The 20,632-nt window shown below is 35.9% G+C and overlaps 2 protein-coding genes across 4 annotated transcripts; both read left to right on the top strand.

Moving 5' to 3' along the window:
* The first annotated feature begins 996 nt into the window (after window positions 1-996).
* On the top strand, window positions 997-7,934 carry LOC104120110 (serine/threonine-protein kinase Nek5-like). Of its 2 annotated transcripts, XM_009631809.4 has the most exons (14): window positions 997-1,803; window positions 1,901-1,967; window positions 2,843-2,908; window positions 2,997-3,043; window positions 3,157-3,202; window positions 3,355-3,435; window positions 3,523-3,565; window positions 3,640-3,689; window positions 4,393-4,474; window positions 4,697-4,746; window positions 4,857-4,930; window positions 5,170-5,221; window positions 5,305-5,916; window positions 6,192-7,934. In XM_009631809.4, the coding sequence occupies exons 1-14, from the start codon at window positions 1,706-1,708 to the stop codon at window positions 7,653-7,655; spliced, it is 2,832 nt and encodes a 943-aa protein (XP_009630104.1). In that variant the 5' UTR covers window positions 997-1,705; the 3' UTR covers window positions 7,656-7,934. The 2 variants fall into 2 exon arrangements, with proteins under 2 accessions (XP_009630104.1, XP_018634531.1); XM_018779015.3 differs by lacking the exons at window positions 997-1,803; window positions 1,901-1,967; window positions 2,843-2,908; ... (1 more) ...; window positions 3,157-3,202; window positions 3,523-3,565 and having other exon boundaries at window positions 3,366-3,435.
* A 1,730-nt stretch (window positions 7,935-9,664) lies between these two features.
* On the top strand, window positions 9,665-19,807 carry LOC104120109 (protein CLP1 homolog). Of its 2 annotated transcripts, XM_009631808.4 has the most exons (11): window positions 9,665-9,803; window positions 12,277-12,525; window positions 13,670-13,738; window positions 13,866-13,958; window positions 15,284-15,525; window positions 15,674-15,812; window positions 15,906-15,962; window positions 18,319-18,453; window positions 18,624-18,859; window positions 19,367-19,411; window positions 19,504-19,807. In XM_009631808.4, exons 2-11 carry the CDS (start codon window positions 12,310-12,312, stop codon window positions 19,589-19,591), a joined length of 1,320 nt encoding a protein of 439 aa, XP_009630103.1. In that variant the 5' UTR covers window positions 9,665-9,803; window positions 12,277-12,309; the 3' UTR covers window positions 19,592-19,807. The 2 variants fall into 2 exon arrangements, with proteins under 2 accessions (XP_009630103.1, XP_070048729.1); XM_070192628.1 differs by lacking the exon at window positions 13,670-13,738.
* Window positions 19,808-20,632: the final 825 nt, after the last annotated feature.

Raw genomic sequence — 20,632 nt, 5'->3', positions numbered from 1 at the left:
CTATTTGCAGGAAATTTATATTCTGTTGAAAAACTCTAGAACTAAAAACACTAGGATTACTGGAAATGTAAAAAGGTTTTACATGTTCTATGTGATTGAGCTATTTACTACCCACTTAATTTAGGTTACTATTCAATGATTATTATATATAATTATCTACTATTACTTATTAAATGACGAATTTATGTTTTATACATTAATAGTGACAACATATTTATTATTAGGCTACTTAAAAAGTAAGTACATGCAATTCTATTTAATAAGCGTTAATGATAATATAAAAATAAATAATATGCTATAATACATTAAATTTCACAAATAATATTATATTTTTATATTTTCAATGCGTAAAACTTAAATAACCTGATAGGACAAATTAAAAAATACACGGCCAAATGTACAACTGACCATGTAAGAGATAGCATGGTTGGAAGTTGTAGTGACTTAAAACTAAACCTACCCTATCCATGATTAAACTAATAATAATACCATATCTTTCAACATTAATATGTAGACCATTACTACATTAAATAATTGTGTTTATTAATGAATGTACTCCACAAATGCTTGAAGAGTTGAGAACTGTGACAACTGTTTTTTTAAGACCAGCATCTCCAAGAATAAACTAGAAACCAAAGCAATAGTATATACTTTGGTACCCGCGACTCAAATTATGTGTCGCATTTTTATTTTACACGCTCCTTAATAAAATAATAATTACGAAATAATTTTGATTATTTTATATTTATTGGTATTTGAACAATCATAATATTATATCATAATTGAAAAACTTTTTATTTTTAAGAATAATTACTATTAAGGATAAAATAAAATATAATAATAAATTTTATCTTGAATTTTTAAAATAACAAATAAATTAAGATAACTATGCCGTAATTAAATTGAGATAACTATTTCCAAAAATTACGAAACATAATTGACTGAAAATAATGCTAAAATAAAAAGAGGAAAAACACACGCCCAAAGCTCACCCACTTCCCTTTTTTCTCATTCTATTTTGACTCAGCACCTAAAAGAGTCCTAAATCCCTTTTCCCAATACCCAAAAGGCCAATTCAATTCCAATCTTACCAATCTTGGATAAAGAATCAAACTTTGTGCATGTATCTTGATGAAGAAGTAAATTTTGTACTGTCAATCTCATTTCTTAGAGTACCCAAAAAGGCCATTTTGATTCCAATCTTGGATAAAGATTCATACTTTTTCTCTTTTGATTACGGTGGTTTTCGGGTCAGTTTGCGTGCTGTATAAAGATTCAAACCTTACGTATATATGTTGTTAAAGAAGTAATTTTTGTACTGTAAATGTCATTTCCTGAGTACCCAAAAGGCCATTTGGGTTTAAATCTTACCTACCTTTGATAAAGTAGCAATCTTTGTGTGTATATTTTTTTGGGGGTATTGCCTTTTTTCTTTGGAATTTATCTGCAAATGGATAGGAGGAATTGCTGTTGATCCAAAATATTAGAGTGGGGTTTGACTGAATGAAGAAAATGTACAGTGATTGATTTAATTCCAGTGTCTCTCATTTTGTCACTATTTGGCAGATTCAAGATTTAGAGTCAGAGAATTCAGAATGAGTTCAGTCTATTGTACTCTTTTTTTAAAAAATTTGTTTGCATATGTATACATGGTCCGAGTCGAAAGCAAATTTTACTGAACACATTTCAAAGGGCAATTTGTGAGATGGAATCAAGAATGGATCAATATGAGATCATGGAACAGATTGGGCGAGGAGCATTTGGTGCAGCTATTCTAGTGCATCACAAACAGGAGAAAAAAAAGTAAACTATATATTTTTTTACCTGAATATGTGCTTTGAATTTCTGTAGTTTGATTTGGTTTATGACATTTTCTTTGTGGGTTTTATTTAATTGATAGGTATGTGTTAAAGAAGATTCGTTTGGCTCGACAAACAGAGAGATGCAGGAGATCTGCTCATCAAGAGGTGGATTTTTGTTCTTTTTGTTGGTTAAGGATTATATTTTATGTCCTTTTTCTCTTTGAAGTTACTAAATAAGGAGATAAAGATGACTTACTCAAAGAAAAGATTCTTTAGCTTAATTTGTTGAATACAATGCCCTTTCCTCCCAAATTATCGATTAGTAGTATGAGATTAGCAACAATTGAGTTTGCCTTCCACTTCTGTTTTTTTGTTTGATTTCATACTTTGTTGGACTGTTCATTGAATTGAATGTTTAAAGGGTTCTTGAAAACTGTTAAAGAAATGTACCGTGGGCTTAACTCAATCCTAAAATCTAACTCAAGAGGTGAGGATTGCTCAAGACGAGATAAATTGCCTCCCACCCAACCGATGTGGGACTACAGACTCCCCCTGCATGCCTAGGCCTGACAATTAGAGGGTGGACGACATAATACGGGGGGGCCAACATTGGGTGAAACAAGAACTGGGAGGGCCTGACTCTAATACCATGATAAAAAATGGATTTTGGACCTAACTCAACCCTAAAAGCTAGCTCAAGATTCTGCTTTTACTTTATCTTCTCTTGCTGTGATAGCCCGTTCATTATATTCCAATATCACTTTTTAGAGATTCTGGACTTGAAATTCATCCTATTCTTGTAATATTAGGGAAACTTTATGAAGAATACTTGCACTGGTTGATTTAGTTCATTTCTCCTTAAACTTTTCGAGATACATTACATGTTTGCCAATTGCATGTATATTTTGTTACCTGATAGTGATTTCGTTTGCATCTTAGTGTTTGTGGGATGTGTGGCTTTTTTTAGCATAATACTAATTACATGAATGCATATATGCTCAAGATTTCTACGTAGATGTAATCCAAATTTTGATGTGCAGATGGCGTTAATTGCACGGATTCAACACCCATTTATTGTTGAATTCAAGGAAGCATGGGTAGAGAAGGTGAAGGGCGTGAAGTTTTGCCAGTGAATTGGACTTAACTTCTCTGTACATAATGTAATTATTTGCCCTTTGTTGATCGTAAATGCAGGGCTGCTATGTTTGCATTGTTACTGGCTATTGCGAAGGTGGCGATATGTAAGTTTCTTGAACAATTCAAGTTGACATTGTTTTCTGTTATTAGTGCTTTAACTGGTAAACAAGGGTTTCAAGTCTTTGCTTACCCCCTTTGATAAAACATTTTTTGATAGGGCTGAACTGATGAAGAAACAAAATGGTCAATATTTTCCAGAAGAGGTATGTCCATAGATTATTAAGCTAATAACTCGATTGAGACATGTTAGTTATAAATTTGGATTGTAGGTGGTACTGTATACTTTATCTAGAATAGATTTCTATTACTTGCCTTTTTTGTTTGTTGATTGTTTAAGTAAATGTTCACCTTGCAGAAACTTCTGAACTGGTTCACTCAACTACTGTTGGCAGTAGAATATCTGCATTCAAATTATGTGCTGCATCGTGACCTTAAAGTATGTATTTCAATATTTGTCAAATATGTTGGCATTTAAGGTTATCTCCTTATTTTCTAAGGTAATTTTTACAACCTGTTGTGGCAGTGCTCAAACATCTTTCTCACCAAGGAACAAGATGTTCGCCTTGGTAAGTTCAGTGCAGTTTTTTTACTGAACTTGAGATGAATGCAATTCTTATTTCGGCAATACTCTTTGTTGCAGGGGATTTTGGGCTTGCAAAAACATTGAAAGCAGATGACTTGGCTTCTTCGGTAAGTTCCGATATACATACTTCTTTTTTATTTACTGTCTAATTTGGATATACCATCCAATGAAATGCAAAAATTTGCATTCTACGTTCCCATTATTAGTATTGTTTGGTTAATGGAGACTATTGGAACTTTTGATAGCGCTACATATTGTAGCTTGCACCTGTAGAAAAGTATAGAGAGAAAATTGGGTGACGTTCTCAGATGTCTAGGATATGACGTTGAATAGGGTAATACTACTTTTGGTTAATATTTTAACATAAATAGTTAGTACTCGAAGAGAAAAAGCAGACACATCACATCTATTGACATATTATATAGAATATGTTGTTGTTAACCGACATATACACGCCACTTTTGATTTCTCTCGAGTCTTGACTCAATTGCTATCCATCTTTTGGAAGTTCAAAATCCCGATCAAATCGAAAATATTCAGGATTTGTGGTTCTGGTGATAAAACAACTATAAAATATCATAACGTGCTTAGTGTGTTTTGGATGAAGCATTTGGGCTTGAAAATGATTTAACGCGTGTCTGCGCTGCAAATACCTAAATAAATTTGGAAGTTTGTTTTAAACATTTTCACTCTGAACGGAGAAAAAACAAACCAAGGATGAAGAGTCCACCCCACCCATCTTTTACAAGAAGTAAGGATGGAAGATGCTTGTTTAGAAAGCTGATGATATTTTTTTGTTTCACATTCCAGGTAGTTGGAACTCCCAATTACATGTGCCCTGAACTTCTTGCGGATATTCCTTATGGTTTTAAATCAGATATTTGGTCCCTAGGTATGCAGCTTCCTGTACCTTATACTCTCCATCAAAGTAGTGCATTTATATCAAGCGGTGCTATTAGAATTTGGTGTCACATTGTATAAAGTACCAATTATACATTGGTGAGGATACTGCGATCGGTTTCTAATCTTACGCTTGTTGGCTTGAGTATCGTGCACTATGTTTTAAATGTTATTATTAACTTCTGTGGATTAAAGTCATTCATTTCTTGACCAGGCTGTTGTATGTATGAAATGGCTGCTTATCGCCCTGCATTTAAAGCATTTGTAAGATTCTACTCTTCTCTATTTCTTTTCCTTGATTCCCTTCCTTCAAGTGTGGAGCTTCTTACTTGCTACAAATCGGACCTGAAAATGTAATTTTAATAATGATTCAGGACATGGCTGGATTAATAAGTAAGATTAATCGGTCGTCCATTGGACCTCTGCCGTCTTGTTATTCTCCACCCTTGTAAGTCTGCCATTTGTTTGTCACAATTGCTTTATGTTTGAATCAAATCTAATCACTATGAAGCAGAGGAATACGAAATTGTGTGTATTTCTAATCCTTATGTCAGATGCTATCACATGTCTCTTCAAGTTTCTTTTCGGGTTTTTAGTAAATTTTCCACAAACTGCTCTTGATTTAACTTTCTTCCATTACACTATGTAATTTTGTATATTAAATATTGTTATATATTGTTTTCACAGGAAAACACTTATTAAAGGAATGCTGAGAAAGAATCCCGAGCATCGTCCCAGTGTAAGCTTACCAAGGATTTATTCTTCCATAACTTTTGCGTCGGAATAATACGTAGTTCAATCATTTGACATCAACCTTTTCAGGCTTCTGAGCTCCTAAAGCACCCGTATTTGCTGCCATATGTTGAGCTATACCGACCATCCTTTACTACTCGTGTGGCAAATCATATTGAAAAACCTGTCGCTACTGGTCGTGACTCTAGAAAGAACATGGCGGAAAGCCAAAGTAGTACAAGTTCTTGTAGCAGGGCTTCCAATTATGATAATAAGGGCACTGATATAGATGTTGCTTTCGTTGACGACGATATTGACTTTGAGCAACCTCATTCCTTTGACGAAAATCACAGAGCTGATACTTTTCCTGAAGATACAGATGACTATGAGTCTAAGAACATTATTGACGAAGAGAGGAGATGTCATGCAGAAGCTAAGCAACCTAAAACAATAAAAAGTATCGTGCTGGCTGTGAAAGAAGGAAAAACGAGAGAGCATAGTTCTCCCATGAGGGGCAACCGAGTGAAGGTTGGTGGTTCAGGCGCACAGAAAGCTAACACCGAACCATTACCAAAGATCCCAAAACCAAGTTCAGTTACTCCTACTTCTAAACCTAATGCAGAGATGCCATCTCCTGTATCAGCAAAGGCTGGATGTGATTCAGCAAAAAGGAATCACGGACCGCATACTTTAAAGCATCAGGTAATTTAGCCATTTAATCTCTCATCTCCAGTAGTATTTGCCTATTGGTTTGTACAATTAATTAAGGGATAATTACATTTTTGGGCCACCTAAAAAATAATATCCGGCAAATGTATAAGTTGTATATTAAGTATAAATATACATATAATATACATATTATATACATAATCAGTGTATATGTTTTTCTATATTCGGGCTAGCGCCCGTAATTAATTTCGGTTGACTGGCCAAAATGAAAAAAGTCCTATAATTAATTAATGCCCCTTTCCTTGCAGTTGCCTGCAATTGAGTCTAGTACCAAGACTAAACCTAGACATGAGGGCATCTCTACCTCTGGTCCTTCAAGACACGTTGCTGAAGATGGATTTCCTGCAAAGGCGAGACTGCGTACCCCTCCTAACCTGATTAGACGACCCTCGTTTCCGAGAAGGATGAAACAAGTGGGGCATGATGCCCCAAATACTCTTAACAATAATGTTAAGTCTGGTCCCGGCGACAATTCCCCCTGTCCTGAAACGATTCCTGATTCTACGCCCGATGGCTGCCATACACATGCTATAAAGAATTGTGTGCAACATTCTCGAAAGGTTTCATTAGGAGCTTCAAAAGAAATGCAAGCGGAGAGTAGCATTTCTGCTTCTTCTTCTTCTTCTGTATCAATTCAAGGATTTGAACTTTGTGACGATGCAACAACTCCTCCTTTTATAAATTTGACCGCACAGATGCTCCTAAGTCACGAAAGAGCTACTGAAACTGAGACCACAAGATCAAGGCCTTCCTGGTCAACCACTAACTCATCTCTCTCGGAGATTGCTTTTGGTTCAGGGGAAACCCGTGATAACAAGAATTCTGAACCATGCTCCGTAGAAAAGGTTGAGGAGCCTCATCACATTTTGGATGTTGGTGCTTGCAATCAGAAATCATACCCCACTTCGGCCTCCCCTGGGGACGATAAGTTTATGGTGAAGTTGTCATCCTTGACAACAGAAATTGCCTCTCCCACTGCTCCTCTTGTTCCCTTGAGTCAAATTAGTCTTCCTCACTCAGACAGCGCCTCAAAATCTGATGGTGACGACAAGTTTATTACAAAGGAACTCTTATGCTCTCCGACCGAAAGTATTACTCCCTCGCTCCCTCCTTTTTCACCTCCTCAAATCAATTTGTCATCAGAGAAGGGACTGACGACGGTTGTTCCAAAGAATATGGTTCTTGAAAAACCAGCTGCTTCTGACGACATCATACATGTCATTCGACACAGTAGTTTCCGAGTTGGTTGTGATCAGCCAGCGACAGACACTATGGAGACAAATGCTGATGTTGGAAAACTGATAAATGTGGTAAGAGATGAAGTTGATATCGACAATCTAGGTTCTCATGGCGCTCCAAATGCTTCTACTTTTGCTGGATCGGTGATTGGTGTCCATACTAAGGAGATGGATGTAAGAAACAACAGCAGTCCAACCTCTTCAGCACAAAGAATAGATTCTTCAGAACCGGCTGCAGAGGAGGAAAGGCCGGTAAAGGAAACGTTAGATGTCAAGTCTTTTAGACAAAGGGCAGATGCACTTGAAGGACTATTAGAACTATCTGCTGACTTACTGGAACAAGACAGATTAGAAGAGCTCGCTGTCGTTCTAAAACCTTTCGGCAAGAACAAGGTTTCACCGAGGGAGACGGCTATTTGGTTGGCCAAGAGTCTGAAAGGAATGATGCTTGACGAATCTGTGCGAAATTCATGATCCGTTCTGCAGATTGGTATTTGCAGATACTTGTTTTATAGTTTTGCTCACTTGTTTATCTTTTTCATTTTTTTGGTCATTCAACTTCCTATTGAATTCTTGAAGAGGGGCACTTAAAAGAGGTGCTTGACTTCCTTTTTTCTCATAAGTATTTATGTAATTCTTTCACTTTAGTAATTGTAAATAGAGAAAGATAGAAACTTGAATAAATCTTTTGATCTGTGATGTGAAATGTAAGGATGTGTTAAAACACTATTGTTAATAGACATTTTCATGTCATGTTTTCCTGTTTTTCTTGGACATAAATAAGGCCAACCTTTTCTCATATTTGACGTTGTGCACAACCAGGGGCGAAGCTAGGGGCAGAAGGAGGTTAATTATACTGCGTATATAAGATTAACTCTCTTTCTATATATATATATATATATATATAATGTTGAAATTTTTTGGCTTTTTCGCGTGTTTGCTTTTTTTTTTTTTAAATTATTATTTTTGAATCTCTTTAGTAAAAATGTTGATTCTACCGGTGTACAAGTACATTTCTAGAGTAGTTGTTGCGTGAAATAAATATGAGTGTATAGTTAAGTTGCGAATTGGATTCAAATGTGATTGAATTACTAGTTTAAATAATAAAAAAACAAATTTGTATATTGGTTAATTGAATATTTTAAGGCCAAAAAGAATAAATAACAATAACATCAAGAATTTTGAACTAAAATAAACTTCATTAATAATCTGAATTCTTAAATTAGAAGTTTTAATCACATTCCATGTCACCCTGACATTGCTTAACTAACAATCTTGATTGACAACTTAATTATATCGCATAAAAAGTACACAGTGTTGTAAATTGATGTCCCCAGTTCTGACTGCTCTTCTCTATGGTAACTCCCTGCTCCTTATAATTATGTTTGTAATTCCTACACCTCCGTAAATATTTTCATAATCTCAATGTAGCCCTACACGGTGGCAAAACCAGGAGTTTCTCCAAGGGTGTTAAAACTTCGAAAAAGTGAAAAAACATTCCCAATAAAGGGTGTGCAATATATGTTATATACCTCTAAAACCTAATATTTTACCTATATACACATTGTAAGTTTTCGACGAAGGGTGGTCAGTCTTTGGATAATGTTGGCTTCGCCCCTGGCCCTACAAATAGATGTATATACGATAACCATGTTATACACACTCGAAAGTAATAAGAAAGCTATCTTTTCCTCTCTACATCTCATATTATTGTTACTGTGAGCTTAATTTCTTAACACAAATTCATATTTGATAGTTAACAATCATGCTCATGGAAAGATTACTATTCTTCATTATATACTAAACTGTGAATCTACTTTAATATTTATTGTTCAATCACTTAGCTAAATCAACGATTTGAGTAACTGAGTCAAGTCGATTCAGAATTTAAATAAATATTAGTTTACTAGTGCCATTAATCTCAGCCCGTTTGGACATAAGAATTTTTTTACTTTTTTCGAAATCAGTACTTGACCATAAAATTTCTAATTTTCACTTGAAGATGAATTTTGGAATTTTTCAAAAATTTAAAAAACTCCAAAAAAGTTATTTTTCAAAATTTTCACTCAGATCACTCACAAAAATTCAAAAACAACCCAAAAATTCAAAATTATATTCATGTCCAAACACAACTCTAATTTTTAAATACTATTTTCAGTCATTTTTTTTTTTTTTGAAAATTTACAATTCTTATGTCCAAACGCCCACTAAATTTGCACTAAATTCCATTATAGGAAAAATTTCTCTATCAATTTTTTCTTGGGAAAAAGATCAAATTTTTATTCATTTACCCTATGAGACCAAATTTACCTCTATAATAATAGTTGTGCCAAATTTACCTTTGTAGTAAACTTTTAAAATTATCTCCAATATCAAGAATACCGCCGTTAATGGTTGCACCAAGCTAAAATACACGCTCGAGCCGGCTCAATACCCAAGCTCAGTGGTCAAATTGGGCAACAAACCTTTGGATTTCGGCCCGCCAATTTCAAACGACGCAATATATATATAGCTGTAGCCGTTTTCTCTTTTGGGCCTAGCGGTGAGCTAAAACCACACTCTTCGTCGGCGGCGAACTTGCTTTTCTCCGTCTCCCTTTTCTCCGGCGAAATCTATTCCTGGGTAACCTTCTTCCTCTCTGACTTTTTTCCTCTTGATTTCTACCCTTACACTCCAAAATTTCTGCTCTATGCTAAAAGCCCTAAATTTTGTCTTATTCCCTTATTGTGATTTTGGGTAAAAATGCGTATTTTAATTGTGTTGCTATACTTTTTCTTTTTTTCATTGTTTGAATGCGTAGAGACTTTGTACCTTAGTGTACAATTGGTCATTTATAAATTAGAAAAAACTGTGTGATTATGTAGTTATTTCCTTCAATAATTTTTATCAGTCAGTGTGCTTTTTTTTTTTCTTTTGCTCCTAGCTTTGTAGCACAAGCTTTTTTTTTTTTAATAGTTTTTTTGTTGCTCATGCTTAATATTAATGCTCTGAACGATGGAAAGAAAGGGCCTTTGTCCTATAGGTTTCTTCCTCTTCTCAGGAATGAATAATTTGATTGAAAAAAATGTTTTCTTTTAATTAACTTTTTTACTTTTTTGGTAGTCTGTGATAAATATGGAATACTCGTAATCCCATAGAAAGAATTTCTATTTGGGCTCATCTAGTGGCGTAGCCACATATAGCGAAAGAGGTGGTCAGTTGAACTCACTTTGTCGGAAAAATTATACTAGGTATATAGAAAATTATATTGAATATAAGGTCAAAGATTACTTTTTATACATACATATTAAAACTTTGAACACCTTCAGCAAAATTTTGTGGTTTCGCCACGAGCACTCGTCATAAGTCTACTATGAGCATATACGTCAGTACATGTGCCAACTTCACCGCAGATACCGTGACCAAGATGTACCGAACTTCATCGTAGATACCCTGATAATAGTTGTTCCAAGTGGAATGACGAAAGTCCTATAAGATTGCTATGACTACTGGCACTTCAAAAGGCTCAGATTGTAAGTAAAGCCCGTTTTAAGTCCTATAGCCTGAAGTGGATAGGAAGTGTTTGAGTTGGTACCCCTGTGGAGCAACTACTGCATTGGATTTGATCTATTTACTCGAAAAATCATCTAGTTACTTCGTGCCGTCAAAGCAGCCTCAAGAAGTATCAAACGTTAACTCTCACACTTATACCAGCATTGACATACAATTCTATAAAGTCTAACCAGTCTATAAAGACCACGGTCAAACATCCAACTTGATGTTGATCGTAACCAAGAAAACAAAATGAAGTCTTGATTGGAACTAGTTAATCTCGCCTATGTGGATAGAAGGATACCTTTTAAAAAATAATAGAGTATATCCTTCCTTTTTCCTTTCTTATGTATCTTCAATATAGGTATTAGAATCTGACTGATCTTATTTTTTCGGAGGTCTCCTTATCCGTTTATCGATCTTGCAATTGCTACAAGTTTATTTTGACTGAGTTTTGTGGGTTTTTCCTTTAACCCCTTGAGCCGTGCCATAATGTGTAATGCATAAAATATATAGATGTGTGTGTGTGCATGTTCTTTGATATGGTAAGCCCCACTCTCTAAACTCTCTATTCAGGAGTCAGCAGTGTCTCTTTCCCACTTTACTTCTCGTTGACTTAACCGCCCAACTTATGGGTGGAAGTGGAGTGCTCTTGCCATTAGAGCAACGTCACTTGTTGTAATGCATAGAATATAGTTGCAGCCTAACACACATAATGTTGTTTCACCTCTTTAGGATTCATCATGTGTGCAATGTTTCCCATGTGAGAATTTATGCTGCATGAACATTGGGTAACCCTCAAATTAGCTTTTATTGCTAGTTTGATGTATTTCCCTTCTGAAACTATTTGCTTTACCTTTTTCTTAATATATGTTGACTTCAGTCTTGCGAAAGTTGTGTTATAATGCTCTTTATGCTTATTAGAAGATGATGGTAAAAAGTTACATCGCCAACAAGATGTATTCATGCCTTTGATACACTTCTGATCATCATTTAATGCTTATGAGAGAAGAGATTTTTTTATTTTATTTTTATGGCTAAACTTGGGCTTTGATATGTAGGTTAGGGACAATAACATGTTGAAAAATGCGATTAAGAAAATAGGACATCTGAGTATGTCACTGCGATTATGAGGAGAAGAAAAAGCTTCCTGCTACGTGAAGCAGCACCTCCAAATTAACACATCTTTCTTTGGAGCAACCAAAACAATAGATTCAATGTTCAGGAAATACATGCCCAATTAACTTCATCCAAAAAAAAAAAAAAAAAGAAGAAATGCATGCCCAATTAATTAGAAAACAAAGAATTGATATGGGAGTTTAATAAGAACTGGTTAAAAACTAAGAGAGTTCATTAGAGCATTCAGCTGTCTACTCTTTTGGGAAAAGGTCCCCCAGTTCCCCCACACCATAGTATATAGACTAATAAAGTAGAATCATACCAGATGGGGGAAAAAGCATGAAGATTGTTTTACCTTCTCATTGCTGTAATAGAAAGCATAGATCTTCCTTTAATTCTTCTATTATGACTTAAGTATACTCATATGCTTGGTGAAAATTGGCAGATAGTTGGAGCCAACAATAGAAGCAGCTCTCATATGGCTTATGGAGGCACAAATGTCAATCCATTGGCAGCAACAGGTGGTTCAACAACTGTGAGACAGGTGAAGCTGGATAAAGAATGTGAGCTCCGAATTGAAACCAGCCTTGACTCGCCCCTCCGTCTCCGACTCCTCACTGGAACAGCTGAGATTTTTGGGACTGAAATCCCTCCTGAGATCTGGCTTACCATCCCTCCAAGACTCAAATTTGCTGTATGATATTATTTCTATCATCTATGCAATCAAATGAATGTGTGCCCTTGAATGATTGCCTAACTGTTTGACACTTGTGAATATCTGTTGCTGGATGCATCTGATACATGCCTCAAGTTTCATGACTGTGTGTATCTTTGAAGTTTGTCTCATTTTTGTTTTGGTTAATATATCTTTTGGACATGAGTATCAATTTAGATTATGTTTGATCAAAAGAACTGCTTGCCGAAATACAAGGATATGAAAAATTCTTTCTAGATTTACAAGGATTAGAAAGAGGCTAGCTTGATGGAGTAGTTTCCACAACGTGGGAGCTATATATTATTGCAGTCAACATTATCCTCTTTTGCCTTCTGGGTACTCATTCATTTGCAGGGATTATTTTTTGGCCCCTAGGTTTTGATCTAGGTAAGAACGCAACGTGTGATGTGTAGGTTAGGCATACGTCACGGATTCGAACCCTGCCACGAACAAAAGCCTGGTATTTAAGTGGAGAAGGGTAGAGTGGTGGACCTATTATCCACTGAGTTTTAAACCGTGCGCTACTGATCCCTCGGGGATTTCTCGGTTATTAAAGAACCTGCTATAAAAGGACAGGAGAAGGTACATAAAACGTCTTTACTAAAGTACTGGACATGTTCAAAATAAAGTCAGTTGATTGAAATAGAGATGCTGGATTAAAAAATTTAGTGGGGTTTGCTAGGGAGTTCCTTTTGATGGATAGAACAGAAGAAGGGGTTTTGCAGAAGGAAACACTCTATTCCTAGTTATTGTTGTCTGGAAATTTTGGCTTGTTGTGGGAATGGTTTTGCAATCAGATTTGGGTTGAAGTTCTGAGTCCACTGCAACATGTAAAGAAACTTTTTTGTTTTTTCGAAAAATGCTAAGTTGTACTGTTGTTAGGAAGCACTAGGTGCTGAGACTATGATCAAATATTTTATTTTACCCCCAAAAGGCAAAAATGCATTTACATCTGCTGTGGTTCTTTAATTTGATGTCTGTTAAAGTGAACCAAATTCTTTCCTAGCCAAAAATAAGAATACGAATCACCTATCTGGATATCTTGCTCAAGATTTTGCATCTTGCGAGTATATCTGTTCCTTTTTTTTTTTTTTTTTTGACATGTTCGATTTGTAAAAGCTAGGTTTTTACTTGGTATGGAGCGACAATCGAGATGGATGGCCCCACTGAAACTGATTATACAGCAGATGAGGTGTGGCCTTTCTCCCTAGCCATCTGTACTTTTTGTATTGTTTCTGCATTTTTGTATTTGAAATGGTTTTGTTGAATTGAACTTCACTAAACCGAATGACTAATTGCGTTGTAATTTCTTTTTCTAGACGCCGATGATAAGTTATATAAATGTTCATGCTGTACTTGATGGACGAAGAAATCGTGCCAAAGCTTCACCTAGTGATTCTGACACTTCTCAGGTATCATTTTTGGTTATTATTCAGCAAAGGATAAAAGTCAAAGAATTTAAAAGGTTCATTTCTCTTTCTTAATCATTTACTCTTCTGCTTATGGGGCATTCGGAAACCAACTTCTTTCTCTGATTTTTGCAAAATCACTGTTAAGTTTTGTAGCATGAGAAGATGTTTACAGTTGTAGGAGTGAGAGGGAGGGAGGGAGGGAGGGGAAATCCTAGGCGGAGGGAGGGGAAATGCTGGGCACCGGTGATAAAGATAACTCACTGCATGACACAAAGGTGGTATTATCAAGTTAAAGAATGAGGAAGCTATATGAAAGCCAATTTAAGTCAATTGAGGCTTTAAACTCAAAGCGTGAGTCTTAACGAGAAAGGGAAAGATATAAAAATATATGTTGTTAAAATAGAATGTAATAAAAAACCCAAACAACAATTAGATAGACTACAAAATAGAAAAAATAAATAAATACAATTAGGTAAAATAAATATAGTTTAGTGTGGTTGTCCTCCAGACAGATCCCATGGGCAATGAGATGAGACGCACGGCTTAGCACCTTGGTGCCTATATTGAAGAGCCGCTTAAGTGCCACAAAGCGCAGAACCTATTTCGCACCTAGCTTCAGGTCTCAAGCGCACATCAAGTGAGCCTTTGACAACACTGCTCCTTGCTTGACCATCCACGAGGCATTGTAGGAACAAAATCAAGCGGCTAAATAGAAGATATCTAATAGAAAGGGAAGAAACCATATAGTATACTTTGTCATGCTATTTGCTTCTGATCTTCTACTATGCTGCTTTTGATACTGTAAACTTATGTGTTTAGGTCATGAGAGAGAACGACTTTAGGTAAAAAAAATTCCCATTGCAAGTGTATAGAGGAAATTGAAATGCGGTGGTGCTCGGCCACTCTCAGGTTATGTAGGTCAGCCTTTAGGAAATCATGGAAGTTCTTGTTGATCCGCTTTGTTTAATGTTGCGATTCCTTAAGATACATTAGTTTCTGTCATGATAATGCACGGAATCCAAATTGGAGAGGTTACAAGAATAAGAGGTAATATGTGAATGGTAGAAGCCTGCTTCTATGTAAGATGATACTTCATCCTTATCAGAAAACAAAAGATGATATTTCACTTGGGATGATAGGAAGAGGAAATGGTGATTCTTAGGGTGCTCTTGCGGAGTGTATATTATCCTAGTTATTGATATAAGTTGAGGATTTCTCTGCTAATCTAATTCTTAGCTCCTTTCTGTTATTTAACCATCGGACATATTCTTTATCAGAATTACATGTGTTTCATCGACAAGTTTTTACATACTTGATTTGGCCAGGGCCCGAGGGTAGTCGTCGTGGGACCTACAGATTCTGGCAAGAGTACTTTATCAAGGATGCTTCTTAGTTGGGCAGCAAAACAGGGATGGAAACCTACTTTTGTGGATTTGGACATCGGTCAAGGATCGATAACTATTCCAGGATGTGTTGCTGCTACGCCAATTGAGTTGCCTATTGATCCAGTTGAAGGAATTCCGCTTGAAATGCCTATGGTCTACTTCTTTGGTCATGTGACTCCTAGGTAGAAACCTTGTCCCTTGACATAGTGTTATTTTGACCTCGACCCTCTTGTATAACTTAAAGTTTGTAAGAAGAAAACTTGCTTTAGCACTTGCAGTTTGCTTTTAGCTTATTTACTAACTAGCAGACACCACTTCTCTATTTAACAGTGCCAACATAGATCACTACAAGGTACTCGTCAAGGAGCTAGCTCAGACTCTGGAGAGGCAATTTTCTGGCAATGCTGAATCTCGAGCTTCAGGCATGGTAATAAATACAATGGGATGGATAGAGGGAGTTGGTTATGAGGTATTTAAGCTCAATTCTGTTTTTTTTTGTGTGTAAAAAACAGTGAGGGTGGCATTTAGAGTGCTGTGGTCACCATTTGGTCGTCTTTTGCAGTTGCTACTCCATGCGATTGATACATTCAATGCCACCGTTATTCTTGTCTTGGGTCAGGTATGTTCTCTACTGACAGTGAAGTTCATTTTATATGATTAATTTTGCACACGAAGGAATTTGATATGTATGCCATGGGGTTAAATATCAAGGGAAACTCGAGTGCTGTGAACGAAGGGACTAGAATTCAAAACCGCAAAGATATATTCTACACTTACCTAATAAAAGAAGAAAGAGTTACTAATTAGGCATATTAACATTTTGAAAGCTAATATTCATGTAAGTCTTCCAAAGAGAGCACTAGCTTGCCTTGAGCTGATATCTTTTCGCCATTATTTGTAGTATTGATCAAAATGTCAACACCTGAGGTCTCTTTATTGGTTGAAATTTCTACTCTCCAGTAGGCAGTTGTCTAGGAAGTACTTCACTTGGGAGCATGTTACTTCCAACTAGTCTTCGTTCTCCTAGAACGAATCTCTTAGTTGTTCAGAAGGTTAGAAGAAAATGATGTACAGTGCTTAAACTTACAAGAAACCAGATTGAAAGTAGTGATTGGTGTTTCTCTTTTAATGAAGAATAATACACATACTTGGAACTTCTTATATCTCATTGTCTGATCTTCACCCATTTACATGCTTCAGTATTGTTACTAGGAGTAAGCAATGTAGCCTTTCTTTGATAATCAGATACTTGATTAAACCAAGCCTCTGAAATTTCAGAATTTCCCTAACTGTGTCGAAATTGTCTATGAAATGAGGTACTAAACTTGAATAAGAAGCTTTGCAGTTAATAAAGCATTTAATTTTGATAATTCCGCACTTCTGTTTTAGCCTTATGTTGTTTGGCTTTTGATCGTTCTACTTGTCAGTACAGTTTTTCTCCCTGGTCATCTTTGGATTCAAATGGTAATGGCAACATCCCCCCACCCCACCCCCACACCCCTGGTAACCAATAAACTTTCCAAATTTCTGCAAGTTCTGATCTCTGTTGCATTTAGATTTCTACAATTTCATCATTTAGTATCAATAGCCGTCTAAGGAGCAAAGGAAATATTTCTGATACGGCTCATTTTTTTAGAACTGTGCGAGAGTACTCCCTTTCCCATAGCTATCCTTACAAAAGAAAAGGTTGCTGTTGTTATCATAGATTAGCAAAGAAAGTATTTTGTTTCTGATAATTGTTTCATCATTTACTTAATTTAGAAATTGTATTGGTTGGTTTCAAACTTACAACTAATAATTATGGTCCATCAAGAACTCCTTTAAAGACAATTAGCCCCTGCATAACTTACACGTGATTCAGAAATTGTTTACTAGATAAACTTCTGTTTGCGAGACAAAGTCGTGCTCTAGAATATTCGTCAGTTTGTGCCACTACTATTTTCTAGGAACATTAGATGTGATAGCTGATTTCTCTTAGACAGTAGACAACTGACAAATAGGCAAGCTCAGTACAAAATTTGCTTCAAATATTATGGACAAAATTAGTATAATTACTACTACACTTATTTATATCTGCCATATGGGTTATGAGTAAGAGAAGTAGAATGATTTTACTGAAACTGGCAAAGGTTATCTGTTCACATAACTCTCTTCTCGAGCCTGTTTAATTGAGGATTAGTGTAAAAGTTTAGGACCTGAGTTGAATGAACTAACAAAATAGTGTATGATATTTATGAAGGATTGAGCAGAATTCCAATTCACCAGGGGATTAAAATCAATGCAGCCGTTGGACATTAAGTAGGACATGTAAGCTATGAGCTCAGTGCAGGGGAGTTTTGTGGGGTTGAAGCTCTTTAGTCCAGAAGATTCTCTTGGTTTCTTTTCCGTTCAGTTTAAAAAATGTTGAAAGTGAGTACTGTGGTATTCTCTTTCTGGAAAAGTATCGGAGAAGATAAATGCAACACAGTATGTCATTTGGGATAATCCCTGGACATTCTGCGGTTTCCTAGGAAAAATGAAAATAACTGCACCCGTAAGATATACTCTCTAATACTAAAGTACATGAGACCTCCTCCTCTAACCGATGCCCTTCCACCCACCTACGGCTTCTCAGTTCTCCCTCCCCAAAATGGCAAAGCTATTGCCTAAATTTCATTATAATCACTATCGAGTTGTTGTGCATTGCTTGGCAGTCCCACATATGTTAAAGCCATTTTCTTGAGTGGGTGTTTTATCAGAGGGGTAGAAGAGGAAAGTATATCAGGAAACATTTGAAAATGGACCAAATAATACAGATATCGAAAGGAAATAGAGAGTGAAAGTATGGAAAGTTGAAATTTTGGTGTTGCCAAACTATTCTTGTTAGACATTAATTAAGCTTGAGAACTGGTTTCCAGCAATTACTCGTTTGTAGAGCTGTTTTCTACAGTGTAAGAGTTGATCTTGTTTCTATTATATGGTTGTACTCTGGACAGGAAAAACTTTGTAGCATGCTAAAAGATGTATTGAAGAATCGGCCTAATGTGGATGTGGTGAAACTTCAAAAGTCTGGTGGTGTTGTATCAAGGAATGCAAAAGTACGCCAGAAAGCAAGGGGCTACAGAATAAGGGTACAGATTTCTTTATTGATTAATAATAGAGAGAGTTCGGAGTCAGTCACACTCACAGTTCATGCACTGGAACATGAACACTTGCTCTAGGGGAGTGTGGTCTTCTTAGTTTTCACCTTATCCTTGTAATGCAAAACTTAACATTTTTTTGTCTTTGCTTCCCCTACCAGGAGTACTTTTATGGCCCTTCAAATGACCTCTCACCACATTCTAATGTAGTAAACTTCGGTGACTTGTTCATCTACCGAATTGGGGGTGGACCACAGGCTCCACGCTCAGCTTTACCTATTGGTGCAGAGCCTGCTGCAGATCCTACAAGATTGGTTCCTGTTAGTATCAACCGTGACTTGCTTCATTTGGTTCTTGCCGTCTCGTATGCCAATGAACCAGATCAAATAATTTCCAGGTAAGGCTGAGTTCGTTTTTCTATCGTCATTCTTATGCTCAGTGATATTTGATTATTCTGTTTTAGCTAAAAGAGTTTAAGGTTATGAGGTTCATTTTTAGAATTACTGCTCTCAATTTGTGAGTCCTAGCTGTAAAAGAAACCCCTGTTTATTATTAAAAAGCTTAAATAACACAAGTTTGACATAACAGTGAGCCTCAGTTTCATCCATTAGTGACGTAGCCTGGAAATTTGGCATATTTATCTTTAGTCTTTTTGGCTCCTGTAACAATTGTAGTATCGTGATCTAAAATTTGTAAAATTCACTGGCGAGGTAACTACTATTTCATTTCCTTCACTGTTTCTTACAAAATATATTTCTGCTATTGAAGCATCTACCTTATCGAGTATTATGCTGTTCATCGGAATTATGCAAAGTGGTGTTTATTCCTGCCATCTCATTCCCTCCTTCCCCAGGAAAAACTGTTTTTATATCTCATATACTTCCTTCTTTTCTTCCCATTACAGTAATGTTGCCGGATTCATCTATGTCACAGACGTTGACATGCATAGGTGTGAACTCGAACTCTCCTCTTATTAGATAGTCATTTTTACTATTCTGAGCACGAGTAAGATCTTTATCTTTGATTATCTCCCATTTTCAGGAAAAAGATAACATATCTTGCACCATGTGCTGGGGAACTTCCGAGCAAATACCTAATCGTGGGAACCTTAACATGGATTGAAAACTGAATTACATAGATGCAGTAGCCAGTGGTTTTTTTCGGCCTCTGAATTATACTAAGCTTTTGGTAGTGTAGAAATGCATTAGGCTTTTCTGTGATGACTGTATAATACTACGACTGTACCATAGGTGTGAGGCTTTATGGGGAAAATTCGAATGTACAAATAACATTAGCTCCATCTTTTTTATCGGCAAATGATAAGTTAAATGGTCTTTTTGCATCACCGTATCTGAGGAAGTATGAATGCTATTTCTCTTTTTCAACAAATACTTACTCGTATCTGGCCTTTTCCAAAAAAGAAATTGAGGAGATAGGTTTTTGGTTCGTGAATTCTGCTCAGTTGTATCAACAGATAAGACGCCATATAAAGAAAAAAGAGGACATCTTGAGGCCTCAATCTCAAGCAATTTGTCATTTGCATATGAATTTTCACTATTCTTTTCATAGTTTAAGGGTGGAAATATTTAATTTTAAAATACAAGAGATGTATGCGAAGTTGATTATATTATAGAGGTGTTAGTGGGAAGAAATAATAAGAAGATATTGGAACATAAATTTGGAGATGATAGGGAATGAGTTCATTTTGGTCATGGTACCATTGGCGGAGTAAGAATTTTCCCTAAGGAGAGTCAAAATATAAATAAGTAAGCATATGAAAAAATTAAGGGGAGTCAATAAATAGTATCTATACATAAAAATAAAATATTTAACCTATCTACGCGATATAATTTTCCGATAAAGGGGTGTCAATTGACTCCCCTCGTCAATGAGTGGTTCTGCCACTGCATGGTACTAGAAAATGGAATCCTAAAATGACGTCTTATATCTTTACAAAGCGTAAGGTATTTTTATCTGAAGTTTGTGAGTATAATTAATCGTGCCACATAAAATAGGACAATGAAAATATTAGTACTCTCTTTATCTGGGGAACAATTAGGGCCAAACACTAATTTTGAAATTTTCGAAAAATTTTAAAATTCATTTTCAAGTGAAAATTATAAATTTTATGGCCAATCAATCAATCGATCATTTGACCAAATCCAAATCC

The sequence above is a fragment of the Nicotiana tomentosiformis genome, chromosome 1 (genome assembly GCF_000390325.3).
Source record: "Nicotiana tomentosiformis chromosome 1, ASM39032v3, whole genome shotgun sequence".
NCBI lineage: Eukaryota > Viridiplantae > Streptophyta > Magnoliopsida > Solanales > Solanaceae > Nicotiana > Nicotiana tomentosiformis.
The sequence above is the reverse complement of the archived record's forward strand: the minus strand, read 5'-3'. Positions and strand labels throughout refer to the sequence as shown.